The sequence below is a fragment of the Egretta garzetta genome, unplaced genomic scaffold (genome assembly GCF_000687185.1).
Source record: "Egretta garzetta isolate BGI_Z169 unplaced genomic scaffold, ASM68718v1 scaffold832, whole genome shotgun sequence".
NCBI lineage: Eukaryota > Metazoa > Chordata > Aves > Pelecaniformes > Ardeidae > Egretta > Egretta garzetta.
The window spans coordinates 21,050-43,866 of record NW_009258804.1 but is presented as its reverse complement, the minus strand read 5'-3'; the positions used below and the strand labels follow the sequence as shown (position 1 = coordinate 43,866).

The following is a 22,817-nucleotide window of genomic DNA, read 5'->3' as shown; positions in this document are numbered from 1 at the left end:
TCATCTGGCTGCTTATTTATTTATTTAGAAATAGATCTGGTTTTGTCTAGGCTGAGCAGGGTTTTCTAGCAGCAGTTGCATAGCATGCCTGTGCTCTCCATTGGGCAATGGTGGGTTGCAACCATATTCAAAGAACAGACATTTGTGCTATTGCACATTTGAATCGAGCAGCTGAACAGGGAAAGCTTCGGATATTAAACCCGGTTATGTTTGTATTTGTGTACTTTGTTTATCTGCAACAAAGCTCAGTATTAGGCACCACTGGTTACTGCCAGCTGGGTCCTCACTCTATAGTCACAGCTGTGCATTTAGCATCTAAGCCTGCTAAGAATAGCTAATTAGAAAATCAAACAGAACAAAGCTCACATAGTAGGGTTGGCACAATAGCATTCCTGTCTGAGAATGGTAAAAAGATTTATTTTTTTATTCCTCCCCCCTTGCGCCTATAGTACAGCATATATCAGTAAGTGCTTATTCTCTCTATGCAAGCACAGGGAGAGCCTCAGTAAAAGGTCGGGAGATACTCAAAAGCCTTCAATCTTCAGTAATGTAGCGTCACGCAAGAAGTCGTTACTCGCAGGCAACTGAACCTGGGAAAGAGAACAAGGCAAGGTCGTAGTGCGTGCTTCTGTGCAAAGCTCAGTCTGCAATAAATATTACCCATGCTGAAAAAGGAGAAGCCTGCTTAGGCAGCTTTTGAACAGTGTAGATGACAAACTCAAGGCAGCATTTTAGAAGCAAGCATGCGACTTCTGAGAGGGGCGAGATGGCCCCAAGGCCGATCCCCTACCGTGTAAGAGCTCCCTGCCCAGGCAAGGAGGGGAATAGTCGCTGTCTGACCGCCTTGGCTTGATCTGTGAGTGCCGTGCTTCTGAGACCTGTAAGTGTGTCTAATAATCATTTATTAAGAGGGTTTAGAAGGCGCATCTGATGTGGAATATGGTCAGAGACGAATCGGTACCTCCTCTGGGACTCGGTGTGCCAGGATCAGTCAGTCAACACAAGTGAAACTAGAGATTTGAATGAACAGGGTAGGGAGCTTCAAAAGAAAGCTTATTTCAGTCTCTTACTCTTCTACTATTTTGCCCAAAGAACATGCGTTTGCACAGAAGTTAACATGAAAACAGGCAGAGGCCTGACAGGGCTCGGCACAGTGTTGTAACTGGGGCTCCCTTAAGCATTTCATACCTTGGCATGCATTGATAACTTTTCTTAAAATCACTTAAGTGAAAATGGTAATTTAGTTAATGTATGCATTAGATGATATTTTGTTGGCGATGTATATAAAGCCATAATAGGATGAAACCCAAAATTGGGTTATAAAATGTAGTTAACAGTTCAGTTCAAAAACTGAACTGTAGTAGATAGGTTTTTTTTTTTGTGTGGGCTGACCTCATCCGAGGTCGTACTGTGCCTGGTGAGGAGATGGGAGTGGGTAAGTAGAGGTATGGTGTGTGTAGCTGTAGGTGCTCCGATCTATCCTTTGGATGAGCCTCTGCTGACTGAGATAGCCCGGAGAAAGCAGCCTCCTTCAAGTCACTTCTGTGAATACCTCTTCAATCCCAGACTTTTCAGCTATGTTTATGTCTTAATTTCTGGAAAACACAGGTGCCTACCAGGATATCCAGCTTAACACTTAATTAATGTCAGCTTGTTTTCAGTGTGACCTTACAAGGAATACTAATTACATTTTTAATGCATCTTCAACTACAGGTTATGTGAGTATCTGATCTAAGTTTTTTCAGAAATTCTATTGAAAATTTTGCTTTTAAGTTCATCAAAGTTTGGGAGTTAAAATTGAGGTTTGATTCCTAGCGTGGAAGGGGAAAGCCAGGTCTCTGTCTTTAAGCTTCTGGTCAGTTTGTAAAGTTTGCAGGGTAGCCTCAGCAAAGCAAATGTTGTCTGCTGGCTATGCTAGGACTCCAAGTAATTGAGGTAGGGATTTTTCTTTTCTACACAACAAAAACTGGAAATACCCATATTTGGAGGAAAAAATAGCCATCAGGTGCTCAGTTACAGTCACTGAAAGAACTGTTTAAAGAAGGGCTCTTCATTATGATGTATCTGTAAAGTTTGAGTTAACTGTGAAAGTCAATGGTGTTCCCTTCTCACTTCTGTGTTCAGTTGAAGAGTTTGAGGAACGCTTAGTAAAGCAGATCATCATGTAATACCCCCTGAACTTTACTGTAGGTTTAGACCTCAAAAGTTGTAATTTCAAAATTATGTATACTTTCCTTATGCAAAAAGAAATGCACTGAATTCAGAGTGAACCTGAACATCACTTCCACTGGGCAAAAGGAGGTTGCTTTCCTGCTGCAAGCGAGGAGCTGCCTGAACAGGGAACAGGCTGCTTTTAATGAAGGCAGCTCTAATGACTCGTCCTGACTCATTGCGTTTCTGTACGGTGCATAACTAGACCAGGAAGACAGAATGTGCTGGAGGTCAAAAGTGTAAGTGGATTTAAGACAAGGGACTAAAATCATAGGAGACAAGCCTACATGTCTGTGAAGGGTTTTAGTGTCGAGTTGGGGTGGTGGTTTCATTGAGACTGGTACTTGGGGTGTTAGGGCTAGTAAGGCCTTGATGACTGGAAGGGTAGGAAGGTAACTAAAGGCTATAGCGGCTAGATACGCTGAAGTTGTAGGCAAACAAAATTGCTCTTTGGCATCAGCCTGTTCTCTTCTGTGGATTTGTTTTTTGTGAGAATTGCCCAAAGCTTGTATTTTGCACTGCTTGTCCTGCATCCCAAGTTGCTGTGATGTGCTTCCTAAAGATAACATTAGGCATGCATATGCATGGGTTAAGTGGCATACACAGCCATAGTAATAATGCTGATGAAATACTTGGTCTCCTTCATGTGCCCAGATAATAGCCTGCTTTTTATCTACTGTGAGTATCACTTCTGTACCTTGTATTGCCACATAAAGAGCAGCTGAAGTACAAGAAAATACTGAGCCTTTGTGCCATGGCCTGGCTAACTGTACCAGGACGTTCAGGTCTGTCTTGCAACGCAGAGACCTATGAATGCCCCTCACTTGGATTTGGTTTCACTGGATCTTCAGTTTAGAAAGCCTGTACTAAAAAGCTGTCAGGAGAAATAATTGTAAGTTAAAAGAATCTGAGAGTAATCGACCCCTCCAGGTCATGAACTCGGGGAACTCTACAAGGAGGTAGTGTAAGCCCCCCCCTTCTTCATTTCCTGATTTTTACCCAATTCTTGCATTTTCAGCAGTGCCTAGTAATCCCATTTAATCAAGGCTGTGTCAGGCCAGGAATTGCACAGATGTATGCAAGGAGAACCCTTGTCCTGACAAGTCTGTAGCTAATTTTCTGCAGCCTGTGCACAGTACTGATCTCCAGCACCCGTCTGGGGAAGCAGCTTGGAGAGGGGCTGCAGGTCAGAAGGCAGGCAAGCAATTCCTCTTACCTACCAGCATCATGTAAAGCTAGGTAAAAATAGGACAAATTTGTAGTGGGGCAGGGGGGAAGAACTTTTCAGTTGATGTCAAAATACAACAAGCTGAGTTGAAACTCTTCTGCATCTTCTTGAGGTTGGGGTGGGACAGTTTTGACCCTGTTTACGTGAGGAATCAAAATCATATTCTTTCTAACTTAGCATTCTAAAAGAAATCCCCGAGGACAACTTCAAGGTCCTTTTGCTTCTGATTTGGGTTGGCCAGGCATCATCCAACTCTGGTTTGGAAGCCCATGTAGGCTGTTCTGTCTGAGCCAAGTCCCTGCCTGTTGCACTTCTGTTAATGGTTATGTACCAGTTGGATCAGAGTTGATTTGCACCTGACCAACCCGGAGCATGGCAAACCTCATTTCGCTTCTCTCTTCCTTGTGTGGACATGTCTGTAGGGGAAGCATGCTTGATTTCTGAAGCTAATTAAAATCTTCCCCTGCAAACTTCTGCTGCTTGGATCCCAGTTAGAGAGCCTGTGAGCGTGCATTTGTGTTGCCATGCTTAGGAAGTGGCTCAGGAGAAGGAGCATACAGGTAATAAAATTCAGTTTATACCAAATAAGCCAGTTTGTGTTCTGTTGATTTTATTTTATGTAACCCCTTTTGATACAGCAAACAAATTCCATCTTTGGAGCCTGGTGGCAGGATCTTGTCTTGCCTGTCAAGATCTTAAGTTCCCCTTTGTACATGTTATGTTCCACTGGAGCAGTGGGATTACCTTCAAAGGGAAGGGCTACAAAGGTTTAGCTATGAAATCATCTGTAATAACGCCAAGCAGGTTGCTTTGCTATTGCACAACACTAAAATGCAAAAGCCTGTTCGTAGGGTGACTCTAATTCCACTGTAGATAGCGAAGGTCCTTTCATATTTCCCCCACTCTACATAAAATTCTAAGTACTTGAGCTATTTGTTGTTATACATGGGGACTTTTGAATGCTGTTTCAGAAATTCCATTATAAGGGAATATTTTATACCTCCGATGCAAGCACCCGTGCTGTGGAGCTATCATCAAGAAGGCACTTGAGAAAATTCCAGGTTTCTGCCCCTCCAGCAGGTCTCGGGGTGGGTGAGTACCCTATGAAGACTAGAGCCTGTGAATGTTGGGCTTCTTCCAGTTGTTGGAAGAAAACCACCTTGCAACAGGTGACTTCCAGCTCTTAGAATAGAACTTTATTGAATGTCCCAAATGGGCAGAGAGCTGTCTCTTACGGTATTGTACTCGATTGCTTTTCAGAATGGCTTGTCCTAGAGCCCACAAAAGGCTCTTTTCTATTTAGCTTTAAACAACAGATAGGAAGTAGTTCAAGATGTAACTAGTCGAACCACTAAGTAAAAGTGACTATAATTACATTTGCAGCATGCCTTAGGTCCTTAAGTAAAACTCAAGGACAAACTGTAAATCACAAAACCACTCAAACTTTCATGTCAGGAGTTCAGCTCTTAATAAATGATTCAGCTTCGAGGCAGGTCACAGACACTTCCCCTCCTTTCCCTTCTTTTCCCTCCCTCCACAGACATAGAAAAAGAAAGGAAGGAAAAGGAAGTGCGCTGGAAAAGGATGAAGAAAAATGAAAAAATGTGGATTGTAGAGAAAATGGAAAGCCCTTTTTCACTGCACAGTAGAGACCAGTGTACAACCCCCAGCATATTGCGCAGGTCTTCGTTGCGCCTGCTGGTTTTTGTGGTAGCTTTTGTGGTTTTCTGCTTGGCGAAGATAGCACAGCATTACACTATTACTGTCTGGCCTGCTGTTTATTGCCAGGACAAGAGGCACATTGTGAACAGGGCTCTTAATTTTCCTTTTACTCATTTCCTATTGCTGCACCGGTGTTGAGCAAGCTTATGCTTAAATTTGGTGGGACCAGAATTAAACCATATCCTGGGAAATACAAGTTATTCTTCAGCAGACTGACATATCTGTAGGTCAGTAGTTTAATTTTTTGGTTTCCACTGCCAACAGTTGCATTGGAAAAATAGAATTTAAATCTACATTTCCAAAAGCAAAGGGTATGCTGAGGCTTTTGCCTTTTTTTTTTTTTTTTTTCCCCATCAGCTTTTCACTCCTGAAGCCAAATGACCTTGTTCTTGTGTCTGAGACTTGTTTAGCTGGCAGCTCTGCTGTCTCATGCTTGGATGGTTTTTCCTCCGACCCTGCAGAGCCCTGGTGGCGGTCGGTAGCAGTGTCTGCTGGCTTGCCTTGTTATTGGTGATGCAAACCCCGTTTCCACCAAGTCAGCCCTGGGGTTTGGATGTTGCTGCCTACTTTGCAATTTAACCAGGACTTGCCCGAAGCATCAGCTGTGAAGGAATTGCCTGTGGCTGGACCCAAGACACTGGGCTCTTGAGTGCAGTGAAACCCTGGACCAGCCATGGTTGTAGATAAGATGCTCCTGCCAGTGATCCTGTGTGGGCTGAGCATCCCTTGGTGAGAGCCCCAAAGCCCTGTGCAGCAGAAAGCAGGGTGCCCTGCTGTAAAAGCTGCTGCCTCTGAACTTGAATCTCATGGCGTGGCCGCCAGGTTACCCCAGGAGATTGATGCTGGTTCTGCTCTCGGAGTACTTCTGAGCAGAGCCACACCGCAGACCTCTGCTTTCAGCATCCTTGCCTAGGTTGAGGCAGCCCTTGAATCAAAGAAGGCCAGCAAAAATTGTGTTGCAAGAGTCTCTATTCTGGAGCAATTACAGGAGGAGGATGAGCTTAAAGGGCTTTGGCCTTTTTTACACTGGTGTACACTTAATGTAACACCGGTAACTCGCCCTGGAAGAGGCACGCAGTTCGGTCTAGGATCAAGTGTATTGATCCCCAAAAGAGGGATCCACCTGGTACTTGCCATACAGATGCAATATTGTTCCTTGCTCCTGGAAGTGCTGGGGCAGTGGAAACTGAAGGTTTGTTTTGAACTCTGGCTTCTTTCAAGTTGTGTTTGTTATTTTAGTGTAAATGAAAGGAAAACAACCCTTTTGAAGTACTCTCACTTTCTTTAAGGCTAGAAATGGCCCAGTTGGGTCCCAGACTTCACTTGTGTGTTTCCTGTGCTGTACTTCTGATACCATGAGATGGATTTATGTTTTGCTGAGTTAAAATGCCATGTGTTAACACGCGAATGTGTCAACTGATGAGTTAAAGGACAAAGTGTCTTGTGAAACTGGTTGTTAATAAACTGTTAATATAGAAGCTGAAGAAAACCCAGAAGAAATTTGGCTGTTCATAGCCTGTACTGTGGATTCCGAATCATTGAGTCATTGTACTCGCTAACTTCAGAAATGTTTGACTTGAAATGTGGCTTGTGAAGTAACATCAGGGCCAACAACTGTTCTTCCTAAACAATATTTACTTAATCTCTTTCTGTGGTTTAACTATGCTTCTACAGTGCTCAGTGTAAATTTTCCCTTTAACAGGATCTCCAAGCGTGGGTGAATGGTGCTAACGAAAACGGCTTTGTCCTCGTCTCCTTTGGAGCTGGAGTGAAATACCTGTCAGAAGACATAGCAAATAAGTTGGCCCATGCTCTGGCAAGACTGCCTCAGAGAGTGATTTGGAGGTAAGTGCGGTGATAGACGTGCTTGGGGTGATTTGAAGCCCGCTCATTTCCTATTGTGCCACCTTGATCTAGAGTTGCAGAAGCTGAAATTGAGACAGTCTGGGTGGCACAGAGGACCTGACTCTTTTGAAAGATCTTGTTATGGAAGTGCTGCGGTCCCCTGGTGATAAGGAGGAACAATGATTTTGTGGCAGCATAACGCATAGGTTATACCCCTATGCTGAATTTATATCCTAGAAGGGTTGGGGACAGTGAAAAGAGAGTCTGAGGTTATAACACTTGTGACATACTGTCATTGTTTCTGATAAGGAAGCCACTGCAGGGAGCAAGAATGAGATCCTGCTGATTTAACCATAGGTTTTCTTCTTTATCCATCTTCTTTTCCTCTCTCTTTTGGGCTCCTTCTTTTGTCTGTAAATAGTCTTTCATAATTGCTCTTCTCACTTGTCTTTATCTGAAAGAAATTGGAGGGAGAAAAATCTGCAGGAGTGAAAATCAGTAATAGGTTTTCTTGGCTCTAAAAACATCTTGAGTGGCTCTTAAACTTACTGTAGAAATCCAAGAACTGTTTAGTCAGCTCTGCTTCACGTGCAGTGTTGCTCTGGAATATAATTCAGAGGAGTTCATGTGAACCATTGGTTTCCAAGTAATTGGTGTCTTACAACTTATGACTGCTGTCCTTGCTGAACTTCCAGAGTTGTATTAGCAGACTGTTTAGCGTCCCGCTCTCCACCATGTCTTAGGGATAGTTTTCATCCCTGTGTGTAACTGAAGTAGTGAACCCCACTAATGAACAGGAAAATGGAAATTCTTCAGGCCATGGCACAGAACCTTTGGTAGTTGTAGTAAAGAACTCACCGGTTTTTGTTTGGGGTAGAGCTGTCATGTGTTTGTTTCTTATGAAGCCTGCAATGCTGCTTGGCTTGTAATTACTTACTAGTCCCAGCTGATCTTACTGCTTTTCTTCTGTTTTATCCTTTTGTCATGTTTCCTCTGGAATGTTTTTCTGTAGGAAGTATCCACTTGCTATAGTAAATAAATAAACTTGAATGGATTTTCCTTGGGGATAACTCTTTTAATGCAAAAGCAACAATTTCAGTTGAAGCCTTCTCTTAAAATTTTTAATTTTCCTCACTAGTATTTCCTTACCAGTGTGGTTTTGGGTTTTTTGTTTTGTTTTTGTTATCTGCAATCTATCTGCTGAATGGCTTTTTGGATAAGGGAACCCATCTGCTGTTTCTTTCCATCATCATTTATGGAATAGGAAGATGTCTCTGGTGTAAGGCATGGTCTCGGAGTGCTGAGCAAGTTGCTTTCAGTCACCCCAGTGGGAATTTGAGATCCATAATTAAATACTTAAATATGAAACAGAGTCCAACTTTATTTTGATTTTTTTTTTGTTCTGCAGATCACTGACCTATGGTCTGTGGTGGAGGCAGGTGGTTTCTATACTAGATATGTCTGAAAATGAGAGAGGCCGTGCTGCTTGGCTGTCTTAGGCCACAATGCCAAATCAAGAAAATCTTTGTAGTTCTTTATATACTTCTGATTATGGAGTACTAGGTAGAGCCAAAGCCAGTACCATAGTTTATTTGGTTTTATATAAGTTAGCGTAAATAATGTAGGCTTTTTTCAATGTATAGCATGTACAGGCTGGTTGTAAAAATCTATGGCTTACTTAACTGGGAATTAGGTGATTCTTTATGAAGTGTAGTTCTAATACTGTTTAATAATCAAAATATTTTAAGTCGTTCAATGGAGCTCTCGCAAAACAGTTCTATTCTTTAGCAGTCACTGGTAACTTTTTCTCTTTTCTGTTCAGGATATATTTAACTTTCTATATTAACTGCATATAGCAGTAATATGTAAATTGGTTTCTACTTTGAGCCTGTATTTTATGGGCTAAACTTTTCCAGCGACTTCAGGTGAACAAGATGTTGCCATTGGGTTTCAGGCAGTGTGAGTAAGTAAGAAAAATACACTTGTCTCAGTTGGATCCCAAACTTTTCATCGATAGCTTTCTGCCTCATAAGCTGAGCTGTCAGCCTTTCCCTTCCTGGTATTAGTAACACCTTTTAAAGTAAGACAGTGTCGATTATAAAGAGCTATGGGAAACTGGCCAACTAAAAGGGAATGCCTCCTGTCGACACTGGGGGTTATTATTTGTGTGCTGATGGGGTGTTCTCGGTGGAGAGTTATTTACCGGGTGCCAGCCAGATTTTCAGTACAGCGATGGACTCTGAGCCATAGAGAGGTTATAAAACCAACTGCCAGTCAGTGCTAAGAGTTGTATATGCTTTGAGAAGGAAATGTGTTGCCATTCTGTTATTAGAAAACGTTGCGTTTCAAGCCGGATTGCAAGAAACCTGCACGGTGAAAACACAAAGTTGGAATTTGTCAGCTATTTGCAGCATCTTGGTTGAGCCTATTTTGTTTTCTTGTAATAGTAAGTAAATCTTGCAAGAGTGAGCAAACAGTATCCTCACCTAACTGGAGATCTGCTTAGGGCTCATGGACTGTTTGGTTTGATTCTCTGGTTTATGAATTTTGGACATCTTGGTAACTCAGCATCAATTTGATTTATTGTTTTAGGTTTTCAGGAAACAAACCAAGGAATTTAGGCAACAATACGAAGCTTATAGAATGGTTACCACAAAACGACCTTCTTGGTGAGTATCTATTTTGATCAAGCATTGTGTACTCTCACTTCAGTTCAGGTTGCTCTTCCAACAATATTCTGCTGAATTGGCAGTCGTCATAAATCTGGGATAATCTCTGTCATGGAAGTCAGAACAAAAATGTAGAATTTGTCAGAATTTCAAGCTGATGAAATAAAACACCTTTCTGATGTTGATTATCTTTCCCTGGTACTAACTCCACTTTCTCCTTAAGTTAATTGTGTGGAGAAGGATGTCGTTCACTGGTCTCCTTTTGGAAGAGTCACAAAACAGGGCATGCAAAACTTATTCACGTTGCCTCAAAACAAGTCTTAGGGGTCTTTGCATACTGCTGTATACATACACATTTACTTTTCTCCAGAGGAAGCTCTAACAGGACTTGGGCATGTGTTGCAAGCCAATAACCTTTCTGTTTAACTAACCTGAGGTACTGCAGGTTCTCAGGTGCAGAGATGAAACTCAATGTTCTTCCATCTTTTGGTAAAGATTATGTTAGAGTCTATGTATTTTATTTCTGTCCCCCGCTTCCTTCCATGCTGAAGGGTAGCTGAATGCATTGCAGATCCGAGGGGCCACAGAATATTTATGGTTGTCTGTGGGATACCTGGATGTCTGTGAGTTTGCAAAGCAGCTCCAGTGCTATGATGAGCGCTGATGAATGCGTTAAGCATGTGTGTGTGTCTGTGTGTGCATGTCAGCTGGCGTATTTATCATAAGGTAGTGATTAGGCAAATGACTTTTAAACCAGGTAGATTTGTTTTGGTTACTAAATTGCTCTGAGGCAGTCTCATTTTTCCATTGCATAAGGTTGTTATCATTATTGTCAGATCTTGCTAGCCTGAAGTAAGGCACGTGAAGCTTCAGCGGGAATGTAACATCAGTTGTCCTGTTGTTAAATAGCTTGTATTTCATACGAATAATGAGGAAAAACGTGCTCTCCCTGGCTCATTTGTACTGCTAAACTGGTTGTAGTCACCACCTGCAGCTACTCAGGAGTAAACAATGTATTTTAATTACTCCATTAATAATAACATGAGAATTTTCTTTGCATTGGCTGTTTCTTCTCTCTTAGCGTATGAGGAAATTATCTAATGCATGAGAAATTTCAGTGGTTTAAGGAGGTGTTGAGGTTTAACCCCAGCTGGCAACTAAGCACCTGCTGGCAGCTCACTCCCCTCTGGTGGGATGGGGGAGAGAATTGGAAGAATAAAAGTGAGATCTCGTGGGCTGAGATAAAGACAGTTTAATAAGGAAAGCAAAAGCCACGTGTGCAAGCAAAGCAAAACAAGGAATTCATCCCCTCCTTCCCACCAGCAGGCGGGTGCTCAGCCATCCCCGGGAAAGCAGGGCTCTATCGTGTGTATCAGTGACTTGGGAAGACAAACACCATCACTCCAAATGTCCCCCCCCTTTCTTCCTCCACCTTTATGTGCTGAGCATGATGTCATATGGTGTGGGATATCCCTGGGGTCAGCTGTGCTGGCTGTGCCCCCTCCCAGCTCCTTGTGCCCCCCCAGCTGTTTGTGGATGGGGGTGAGGTGGGAGGCAGAAAAGGCCTTGGCTCTGTGTAAAACATCATCCCGGTGTTACCAACCCTGTCTCCAGCACAAATCCAAAACACAGCCCCATGCTAGCTACTATGAAAAAAAAGTAACTGTACCCCAGCCAAAACCAGCACAGGAGAACTTCAGAACAAGTTGCATTCAATTTTTTGCCTTTCTGAATTGCAGCCTTAGAAACATGATGTGTTGTAATCCGTTGCCTCAATAACTTTACATTAAGGAGATGTGAATGTTTTTGGGTTTTTTAAAATCTTCATGCCTCTTCTGTTTTCAGGTCACTCTAACATTAAAGCTTTTCTTAGTCATGGAGGTTTGAACAGCATTTTTGAAACCATGTACCATGGGGTCCCAGTGGTGGGGATTCCCCTTTTTGGAGACCATTACGACACTATGACTCGTGTACAGGCCAAAGGCATGGGAATATTGCTGAACTGGAAGACCGTCACTGAGAGTGAATTGTATGAAGCCCTAGTGAAAGTTATTAATGACCCCAGGTATGGAATGAGCGGTTGTTTCTTTTTATTTTAAGTTACTGTTATGAGATAAACATGCATATACAGAACCTTTGTGCAAGGGGGGAATAAACCCCCAGGTGTTGGGATTTATTTGTATGTACACTTGGGGCAAGTCTTTGGATGGTTGTCGCGTTTCACAAGACGACTCAATTGACCAGGTTTCTGTGAAGGTGCTAAGCTCACTGCTCAGCGTACCAGAACTCAATTGTCTCATTTGCTTTTTGCGACAGCTACCACGTGAAGGGCAGAAAGGTTATAGAAACAAACCTGTCCTGACGTATTCTTGGTTGCAGACCAAGGTCTCTTTTTGTGTGTCTTGACTACTGCATATTTAGCAGTCTGCCTGTGCTGCCTAAGGGGCCTGGAGCAAAATACAGCTATACGATTGTAGGGTGGCATGTTTGGATTGTAGCTGAAAATGCAGAGGCATTAAAGAGTGACTCTTTCTAAAGTCCCATGGTTGGATTTTAAAAAAAAAAAAATTTCCTGCTGTGGCCAGTAATACTGCTCTTAAGGTCAGGAAGGTCACTTGTGTGTGTTGCAATGACAATATTCTAACAAATTATTATGAATATGAGGACTCCAGTCTGTTTTCTCTAAATTTTTTTTGTTACTCAAGTAGAATAAGTAAAAGCCCCTGATGTGGGTTTCATAACTCTTTGTAATTTCAGCAAACAAATTTGCTTGGGGTACTAAAGTGTGAGGAGAAGTAACTTTACAAGTTTGTTCTGAACTGTTCTGCTTTAAACATCGGTGATGTTCAGACTGTCTCCAGATTAAAAATAACGACGTGTTAACTGGTGGCTTATTGTAGCAGGCCAACTGCAGTTTTGGAGCACGGTGCCGACAAATGCTTCTTGCTTTTGCGGCAGCAAAGTCCTTAAGCGGCGCTTGCCTTAGGAAGGGAGAAACCTGTAAGGAGCGAGCCGCAGAACCGCAGCAAAGGGGAATGTTGCTAAAGAGAGCTCGGTAACAGCAGTTGCATCACCTTTCCCTTGTGCAATTGCCCCTGCTAGAAAGGCAAGTCCTGCATAAATAACCTGGTCGCCCTGCAGCTGCGGTGAGGGGGGAGAGGAGGAATTTGGTGTGATCTGCTGCTGGGGACGGCCTGTTGAGGGGGAAAAACAGTTCTAGGTTGAACTCTAGACCCAAGTGGAAACGGTCTGTTGTGCAGTCAGAAGCGAGTTTCTTGCTTGGTTCTGCACTTCTCTAGCAGTGCAGTTGCACAATAGCCTCACCGAGCGGTTCGTGAGGCAGGGGTAGGCTGCTGCTTTACGGTGGGAAGGGCAGATGGGCCTGGCTCACTGATAGCATCCATTCTGGATTAGATGAGGAGCCCCCCTGGCAGCAGGTCAGCTTGGCTCCTTCGGAGCTTTGCTGGAGGGTGAGTTTCTGCCTTCAGCCACACGTGGCTCTGCTTCTCTAGTCATTCCTCATCAGTGAGCCGCAAGTGATGACCGATTTAAAGGCAGATCATCTGCCCTGTCTAGCCCTCTGTACGCTGGTGGCTGCGAGAGTCCTGTGGTAACACGCTGTTTGATCTGAAGAGGCTTAAGGATATTTCTGTTTGCAAGCCTGCATTGCTCGGAGCACGCTGACGACTATTTTTTCCTTTCTTCCCTTTTCTTTTCCTTCCCCGCAGCTACCGGCAGCGGGCCCAGAGGCTGTCTGAGATTCACAAAGACCAACCTGGTCATCCTGTTAACCGGACTGTGTACTGGATTAATTACATCCTCCGTCACAACGGAGCCCAACATCTACGTGCCGCTGTTTACAGCATCTCTTTATATCAGTATTTCTTACTGGATATTGCCTTTGTTGTACTAGTGGGTGCTGCCTTACTTTATTATATTTTGGCCAGGATAACAAAATTTGTCCGCAAACAAAGCAAACACCTTTGGTCGAGTGACGAACATAGCGCTGTTAACGGACATTACCAGAACGGGATACCAAATGGCAAGTATAGAAGAAACGGCCACATTAAGCATGAAAAAAAGGTGAAATGAGCCAATGGCCCCATGTAAAGTAGTAATGAATCAGATCAGTAATCGAATTTTATCGCTGTAACTTAGTCTAACAACTACTTAAAACCTCAATAAGCAGTTCTAACGCTCCCCTTCAGTATGTAATATTATGTGACAAAATTCTACGGAACTAAGAAAAGTCTTTAAAAAAAAAAAAAGGCAAGCACAACCTAAAATGGAAAATATTTTATTCTTAATACTGATGCAGAGAGGTTATTTTGGCACTGAAGTTTTTAGAAGCCTTAATTCTCTAAAGTTATACAATGACCATATTTATGAATTTTCAGTTTTTAAAAGCTAAATGTGTGTGTCCCAAAAGAGGAAAGGTTTCTTTTTATTTGCAGAGGTTTTTTCTTTTATTTTTTTATTATTTTAATATATCCATCTTTTAGCTGAGAGAACTTTAGTGCTAGCTCTGTTTCCTTTGTTGAAGGTTCAACATGTGGTGTAAGAATGCTGTTTAAAAAAAAAATATTTTTTCCCAGTCTTTGTGCAAGAAATAGCAAGTTGTGGACTGAGAGGACAGACATTAAAAAAAAAGATCTTAAAGTGAGCATTAAAGATAAATGGCGAAAATATGTACTCCTCTTACTGATAAGCTGCATGACTCTTCTGCTCACTGTAAGTACTCTGGAGAAAAGGGCGTTGAGCAAGTCTACAATAAGTCTTAATTTCTAATTTTGACAAAATTTTATTTGTTGCCTTTCTCTGCATATATAATTTATGCCATGAAAATATTAGGGAGTTCTATTTCAGTTTAAAATGTGGCTGTGTGGGAAATAGTTTTGCATAATTGAGAAAAAAATAAATGAAACCACCACCAAAAACAAAGAAAATCTAGCCCTGTGCGTAATGCAGAAGGTTTTGTAATGGCCCAGAGCTGTGCAGAATCAAACCACTATATGGGTTTGTTTAAAAAAAAAAAAAAAAAAAACAAAAAAACAAAAAAACAACAAAATAAACAACAAATGCCCCCCCTCCCCACCCCAAAGTTGAATGTCTTTCCTATTAATTCTCATTATTATTAAGTTCTTTCTAAATCGCAATGTTGTAGATGTTCTCCTTCAATGGTTGTATCTGGAAAAATATTACCTTCTCTTAGCCTGGGCCACGCAATCCATGTTTTGCATAGTTGCCAATACAAGTTCTCCCATGTGGGATGGGAAGGCTGCTCACCGGGCGGGCGACCAGCCTTCCTTCCGAGGCCTGACGGGACGTGCCGGGCGAAGCCTGGCCACCCCCAGCGCAAGGTTTGTGGAGGTGGTGGTCTTTCCCCCCCCCTCCCCGCCTCCTTCCCCTGCTACTGGCCCCTCCCTGCAACAATCTCTTTCAATCATTGTCGCCGACACGGGACGCTGGTGGTGGTGCGCACCGAGGGTGGGGATGCGGGGCGCCGGGCGTGAAATCATAACTGTCCTGCGGAACCGGAGTTGGCAACTATGAGTTTATTTCCATGTCATTCTGTTTACTTGGAATTTGCACTACACATGTTGTGAGTGTATGCTTTATTTATTTGTAGTTTGAAATCCCATGCCTGAAAGAGAAAGGAAAGGAATCCATTTACCTGGTGTTGTTCACTAACATGGGAAGAGTTTGCGATGATTACAGGATGCTGAGATCATCTTCATACACAGTGATGCAATATTTCACTACCATTCCATCAGGAGCCTCTATCCTATAGCAATAAATAACAGTACAGATATGTTTCTAATACACAGTACAGCTACTTGTACTGCTTTCTGAATACTTGAAGAAAATGGTATTATAAATAAGCCTATTAGCTATACCTTTTTACAATCTTGCAGTTTGTGGCAACTAAAGGAGCACACAGAGGCAATGAATGGTGGGATGGTAATAAGACTTCGAGTGTATGAATGACTTGGTTTAAATGGGGTTTTTTTTGGCATTGAAGAAGGTACAAAAGCACTGACCGGATGATTAAGCATAATTTAATCTCCACTGTGATAAAACTTAAGCAATAAACATGGATTTAATAGAGAAATTCTGTTGTTGGAAGTATATTTTTATTCAAATGAATGCTGTTTGTTTTAAAGTACTTGTGGTGTGTGAGTGCACATAAATGGATGCTTATTAGGATACACAGGTTCTTTCTTCTCAGTTTATACCACGATGCACGATATGTATTTGAAATCAAAAGTTATTAATATTTTGTGAATGTAGATCTGTTCCCTGTGGGAGCCTTAAATCAGTTTAAAGATGGAATGCTTAACCAGATTTCTTCAAGGCAGTTAATTTTTTTAAAGTTTGTGTAAAGATTGCTGGTAAAGCGTGGGTGGTTTTGTATGTGTTAAGTTATACCCATTTCTTTGAAAGCAAAAGCAAAAGATTTTTTCACAGCGATATGAGGTGATTGATTTCTGAATAATCTTTTTAGATGTAAACATGCTTCAGCTTGGTTGCAGAAAGAGGAAGTTGCTGCATTAATTGTGTTGCCAAACTTCTAGATGGGTCTGATCCACCTAGGCTGTAGAAATACCTCTTTTGTTCTAAGCTACTTCCTTGTAAGTTCAAATACGATCTGATATTGTAGTTTTTCATTTCAGCTCCCTGCAGCATCACGGGAGCCTGCGTTAGACGAAGTGGGTGGATAATGGTGTGGGGGAACATTTCCACAAAACGTGTCTTATGGGAGGAGAGTAAAACTGGTGCAAATTCGGTCACTTCTTAGCTGTTCTTGGGGCTGGTGTGCAGAAGTCCTGAGGCAGCGCAGCTGTATAACCTGCAGCCCTCACGCAGCTTTCTGAATGAGCTTCACTGCTCTCCTAAATATCCGTGTATAAAAAGAAAGGTAATGGGAGCAATGGAGTTAAAATATTCTGTGGGTAAAACTAGCAGACAAGAAATAGCCACCGTAAGTATAGAGGACACGTGCCACTTGCATGAAGATTTTCAAAGAAGCTTGAGGCGCTTGGGCACTCGCCATGGGTTTTGGTATTCTGCTTTCTGATTTCCTTTGAATAGCTCAACCATTCAAGAAGAAAGCAGCTGTAAAAACAAGACAGTTTAATTATCACCTACAGAAACAGGTTCTGGAGATGGTTATCAAGAGTTTAAGGAAATCGCTGGATGTGCTAGCAGTTCTTTTACTCCCCAGATCACTTGCGAAATCGGGATTTTAATACTATTCTGTTTTAATCTCCTTTTGATGTTCCTGAAAGATACCACTTTTCATGAAAAGGGGATTATGTTCTGATGTTGTTCTATGGTGTGGTAAGTCTGCGGTATTTGCTGTAGTTAGTCTGATCTCTACACCTGTAGTGAAGAGACACAATTAAAATACCTGTGTGTGCATGCATATATTTAAGGAAAATGTTAGCCCTGGTATTTCCAGGGTGCTAGATTTTACCCTGTAATTTGTGGGGGTACCTACAAGCAGGTTTATATGTATATGAAATCTAATACATGTGTTCATGTGTATTAGCAAGAAACAGAAGGCCATTTGATCCCTCCTGAAGCTGAGCTGTGCTTCATCTGCTTTGGTGATTTTTTCCAGAACATATTAGTGCTTTAATAAAAGTTCTGTGTTTTTTGGTGTCTTGACAACAGACTCCTATCTTCCCTGTTGTACAACACTAGATACGGCTAGTGGCCAACAAATGAGAGGGGTGATTCTTCTTTCAAGTGACAGAATTTTCAATGTAAAGATATTGTAAGTTTTCCTGCAATGAGATCACATAACTTTTTTTTTTGAGCTGTGTTTCTGTTTGGGCTGGTGTGGGCAATGTGTGTTTCAAGATGGCTGTAACAAATCCAGTATTATACCAGAAAGCGCCAGTAATGTTTTAGCTTGTGTATTGGGATATACGTGCAGGTGATTGCAAAAAGTGGGCTGTAGTACCATTGCATACTTTCTTTTGTGGTTCCCTGGAATGGTAATACTCTCTGATTGCCAAGAAAGAAGGTAACGCCTCTAATGAGAATGGTTCAATTACGTAAATTTGAGAGAAGATTCTTGGAAGGCGCGTTGCTGCTCTTTATAGCAAAGGTCGAGGTGTGTTACAGAAGAAAGGTAAAAGCTGCCCCGTTGCACTTGGGTTCTGAAGAACAGTGTTCAGGTTTTTTAACAGTTCACAAGTAGGATGAAGGATTAGGATGAAGATCTTGTGAGGGCCAGAGGAGAAATTTTCATCAGAAATTTCATGTTTGCCTTCTGTGAAATGTTTTCTTAGAGCTGTAAAGAAAACCAAATAATAGTTTTTTTCCTTCTGGTCCAGCAGCACTGGTAGGAGAGAGGTAGCTATATTCAGGAAGACCATAACTCCTTCCTTTCATTTGGATAATTCTAATATTGTACTCAAGAAATGCAGGGAAAAAACCCAGACAAAACGACCACCATGCCAGTGATCTCCTCACCCAGGTATGTTTTGGTACATATTCCAAATCTGCGTTGTGGATAACAAGGGTAAAACTTCCCTCTTTGCCATAGCAAGCAAATGTTGCTGTGTTTCAAGATGAAGAACCTAGCAGGGATTGGTGCTGGCGCTCAGCCAGCATTGAGATCGGCCAGATTGTTGAAGGAATGTTAAAAAGGTGTGTTTAAAAATACACGTGTAACTCCAAACTGCATATGGAATCACAATACCACATCTGAGGCTTTACTCCCATGTTTGATCAATACTGTTTTACTTTGCATTGAAAGGAGAAGACAGTCTTAAAAGAAACTGAATTAATCTTCCAAGACAGCCTTCTGCCCTTGTTTGGTAAATACTGCAGACCAGTTGATTTATTTATCCTAATGAAAATTATACCTTTCGGTCCTATAAAACTGATTTATGCAGGGGTGTGGGCATGTTTGCTCTCTTAAAATGACCAATGCTAAATTTTACATCATTGTAAAATAACAAAAATCGGAGCGTGTCATGAGTCTCTTGGTCTTCTCACTTAACTCTGTAATGAAATAAACATTGGTTAGAAAAGATTGTATTTCACGTATGTTGAGGGGAAGTGTTACTTGTGGCTAAGAGGATACATTGGGTTTATATTATTTAGGTATTATATAGGAGTTAGAAAAATGGGGAGAGAAGGAATACCAAAACTTCCTTGGGGGGCATCATTGTGAGACTATTTAGGAATGGCCCTGTAGAACAGCACTGTACACTGCAGCATGAATTGGGGGAATATGGATTGAAATGCCTTGATTGAAGTGGGTCAAATCGGGATTTGAACCAAACAGCAGCCTTGAGTGAGGTCAGAAGTGCTCTCAGGAAAGTACTGGTCTATGAAAAATACAGACAAAAGCATCAACTTGCAAAACAGCGTAATTGCACTGTGTGGAGCATTGATTGGCTTCTGAATGTTAGTATGAGTATGTTAATGAAATAATTGTTTGTTTAGGTGTAAGAACTGAGGCTGCTGAGTGATTACTAAAGCAAGAAACTATGTAGACTGTAACTTTTTGCAAATGAGCATGAAGATTTTTGGCAAAAAGTTTAATGCATACCTGGTATTTTTAAACCAGGTGGTTTTCACATGTCTACTCAGGGCCCTCTTCCCTATAATACTCTGTTTATGATGCTGCAGTCAACTCATTGTAAAGTAAGTGTTCATGCAGAGTCTTCCTCTCACTGTTAAGTTTTGTCGTATTCTTTCATTGTCCTGCTGTCTGTTGAGTCTGCTGCCTAACCGCCACCTTTAATTTTGGATTGACCTTAAACTCTGCATTGGGTGTATCTCATTTTTACAGGCTATGGTCAACATTCAGCAGTCCAAAGTGTTGACTGACCCTTTCTCAGGCCTTGTTCCCAGTACTACTCCATCTCACCCTATTGCAGAAACAACTGAAAAAAAAACCCCTTTTAGCCAAGTTCTGCCGCCTTCAGGGCATGTCTCCAGAGCAGTTTTGGAGACCTTTCACTGATACAGTGCTTGGTGGAGAAATACTTTTGGATGTTGGTCTGTAAGAAGTTTTTTTTGCATGAGGGCACTGGCACCAATTAACATCTGCGGATGCTTGATCATCTGCTTTGCCAAGTTTAGATTCTCTTGCAGATCCACAACTTAAACTGGCTTTATTACATTGCTTCTTGTAGTTTTCCACAGATGTTATTAGAATGGTTTTAAATAGTTATCTAATACAGGCAAACCCTCAAGAGCAAATGTCCCAGCTATACTGCAGTTGTAGTCACAGGCGTGGGATTCCTGTTGCCTGCCTGCCTTTTCCTTCCCTGGGTGGGAAGAGATAACTTTGTCAAAATTCATTATAAATTGAGATGATTTCAAAAATCTGCATATAGACATTTTTATTCCAGACTAAGAGACTGGAATGCATCTCGCAATTGGTGATGACACAGGAGGTGGAGAGGGAGTTACTCTGGTGTGTGTCTGTCCGTCTTGTTTTGCTTGTGATTGACTAATGTGTGGCAAAACCAAATTTTGCTAGTTCTATATAATTCATTATCTGAGTTCTGTGCAAATAAACATTTTACTACATTCCCTTCCAACCCAAACCATTCTATGATTCTTGATGATTGCTGAAGCCTTGAATTAAAAGATAGAATGGTTTGGGTTGGAAGGGACTGTTAAAGGTCACCTAGTCCAACCCCTCTGCAGTGAGCAGGGACATCTTCCCTGAGATTGGGTTGCTCGGAGCCCTGTCCAACCTGACCTTGTACAGAATGGCTTGGGTTGGAAGGATCAACCTGTTGTTGTAGATGCCCGAATGTTGCAGGTACATGATGAATATGCAAGATTATATTTCTGGCTGAGGTTAAAAGGTTGCAGATCTTCTATCTGGTCAAGACATGACAAAAGAAATAGCTAACCAGAACTGGGAAGCAAATGTCCTCTTGGTTGTCCCCCAAAGCCTTCTCCTTTTCCCTGGTGTCTCGGGTATCGCTTGCTTAGAGATGCATTGCTAGGCTTGGTTTTTAAGTTTCGGTTACAGGCTGAATCTACAGTGGTATCGTAGCAGGCTTTAAAGATCATTAATCAGATTTTGCATGGCAGGTTTGGACTAAATATTAAACACCCATAAAGCGAGGAAAGAGGTGCTAGGTCTCCATGTTGGATGCCTGTGTAATTTTTTTTCCCCTGTTATTGTACTTCTCACAGGGTGGCTAAAGCTCATGCGGTCGTTTTCAAAGTTCATTGTGGAAGGATGCACTGAATTCCTCTGGCAGCTTCATAGGAATAAAATGTTCTCATTCAATACACAAACCGACTTGTTTACTTCTTGAAACGAGGCAGCAGATATGTGATAATCTCAGATACAGACTTTGAATAAAATCCATTCTTCAAGCCCTGTGAGGTTCAGAGCAAGGAAAATATTTTTCAGGTCTGGCGACGCCCACTGAGAAAACTCCAGCAAATACATCTAGAAAAGAGAGCTCTATAAGGAATTAAAGCTTCTTCCTAGATTTATAAAAGCTTCTTCCTAGATTTATAAAAGCTTCTTCTCTGTTGTGCCCTGCTTTTCTAGTCTTAACCTTTATGCCTCTTTTTCAGTATGTTTCTCTATCTTCCCTTTTTAGTGCAGGAACCTTTCTCGCTAGAGTTTTAGCATGTGTAGTTTTTGTGCATAGTCAAGTGTTGCTTTGCCACTTTGCCAAAGCCCCTTGGCATTTACTAGCCCTCCTGGATGCTCCTTTCCTGGATATCACTCCTGGTGGTAGCGTAACTATGCCAGAAGCTGTCCCAATAGCTCTATCTCAATTCTGCTTTTATGGAAAGCTTAGGTAGCTTCTCTGGACCCACTGACTGGTGGAGGGGGACTGTTACCCCAGGGGATGTTTCCAAGCTCACATCTAAGACCGTAAGTTTGGTCGTTTGGTTTTGTTGCAGATAAGGCCTTTCAATGCCACAAGCCTCACCTGTAAGCTTCCTGATGAAAGAAATGTTTATTTTGCTCATCCTTTCTGTTGTTTTTGGCTCTGCAGCTTCTGTCTGATGGTCCAGAAGAAGGTGCGACGTTGGGTCTCTTGGTCATGCTGGAAAAAAAGCATGACAACAAGAAGACTCGTGAATTAAATGTGTGTTGCTTTGCTGGAATGCAAAAGACAAATGTTACTGGGTTGGGGTTTTTTAGATAAAATCATATGGAATTCATAGTGTGATTGATCACAGGGCACAGCAGAGGCAACAGTTTATTTTTTTTTTCCTGGATCCCATCACTTGTTGCTTAGGTACAAGAGCTTTTTATCTTCTTTAAAGGGCCCCTTGCTGCTGGCCACTCATTCTGCTGTGAACTGCAGCTTGCTGCCTCCTCATTTGTGCATACACATCTTTTTTTGTGGAGTTGCACTGGGAACAAAATCGGTGAGAAGATCCAGGTTTAAAATAACCTTGCAGAAATAAAACCTAGGTCATTCCCTGTTTTCTTTTTCAGAGCAGCCTTATGAAAGCAGATGGAGCAGTGAAGAAAGCAATGGGTAAGGAATGACATGTAATGAGGAGCAGGGACCATATGACTCCATGCTTTTGCCGAAAAGGCAAATGAATCCACACCTGTGTGTGGCACTTGGGATTCTTGAAAGACTCATCAGCTTTCTTAATGTTTTTGATTTTTGTAAGTATGTAGTGGACATAAAGGGAAGAGCACCTCAAGCCAACAACAGGAAACATTCCAGCCTATCTGTGGGAGCACTGATGGAATTGCTGTAGAAAGTTAAGTGTGTGAAGAAAAAAAGCTTATGGTTAAGAAGGCTAAAGTAACATGATGGGTAAGACAACTTCAAGTCATAAACAAATCTGTCATCACTGATCAGATTGTATAAAAGCAACTTCTTTTGGGATAGGCTATTCCCAGACCTGTAACCAACTTCCTTGCCATTGGTTTCTTTCATGGTTACCTAATCGTTGGGAAAGATCCTGTTCTTGGCTTACAGGGTCCTGAGAAAATTTGGAGAGTCTCTGTGCACATGAGAGACAAAGACGACTCTTCATCCACCACATGCTAGGGTCCTCCAGTTGGGGAAGGGCCACAGACAGCTCATGCTGGCAGCCCTTGGGATCCCCTGGCCTCCTGCGAGCATCTTCTCAGATCACACCAAAGGAGTCAGGGTGATGTCTTCTGC

General features: G+C 42.0%; 1 protein-coding gene across 1 annotated transcript; it reads left to right on the top strand.

Moving 5' to 3' along the window:
* Nucleotides 1–766: 766 nt before the first annotated feature.
* On the top strand, nt 767–15,713 carry LOC104135946 (2-hydroxyacylsphingosine 1-beta-galactosyltransferase). Its single transcript, XM_009649645.2, has 5 exons — nt 767–793; nt 6,864–7,006; nt 9,599–9,675; nt 11,521–11,740; nt 13,404–15,713. Exons 1-5 carry the CDS (start codon nt 767–769, stop codon nt 13,765–13,767), a joined length of 831 nt encoding a protein of 276 aa, XP_009647940.1. The 3' UTR covers nt 13,768–15,713.
* Nucleotides 15,714–22,817: the final 7,104 nt, after the last annotated feature.

Excerpts from the sequence above, each read along its gene's own strand:
- LOC104135946 (XM_009649645.2), top strand. The coding sequence starts at position 767 with ATGGCCCCAAGGCCGATCCCCTACCGT. Across the intron at positions 7,007-9,598 it reads CCTCAGAGAGTGATTTGGAG|GTTTTCAGGAAACAAACCAA; the intron begins GTAAGTGCGGTG and ends TTATTGTTTTAG. Across the intron at positions 11,741-13,403 it reads AAAGTTATTAATGACCCCAG|CTACCGGCAGCGGGCCCAGA; the intron begins GTATGGAATGAG and ends CCTTCCCCGCAG.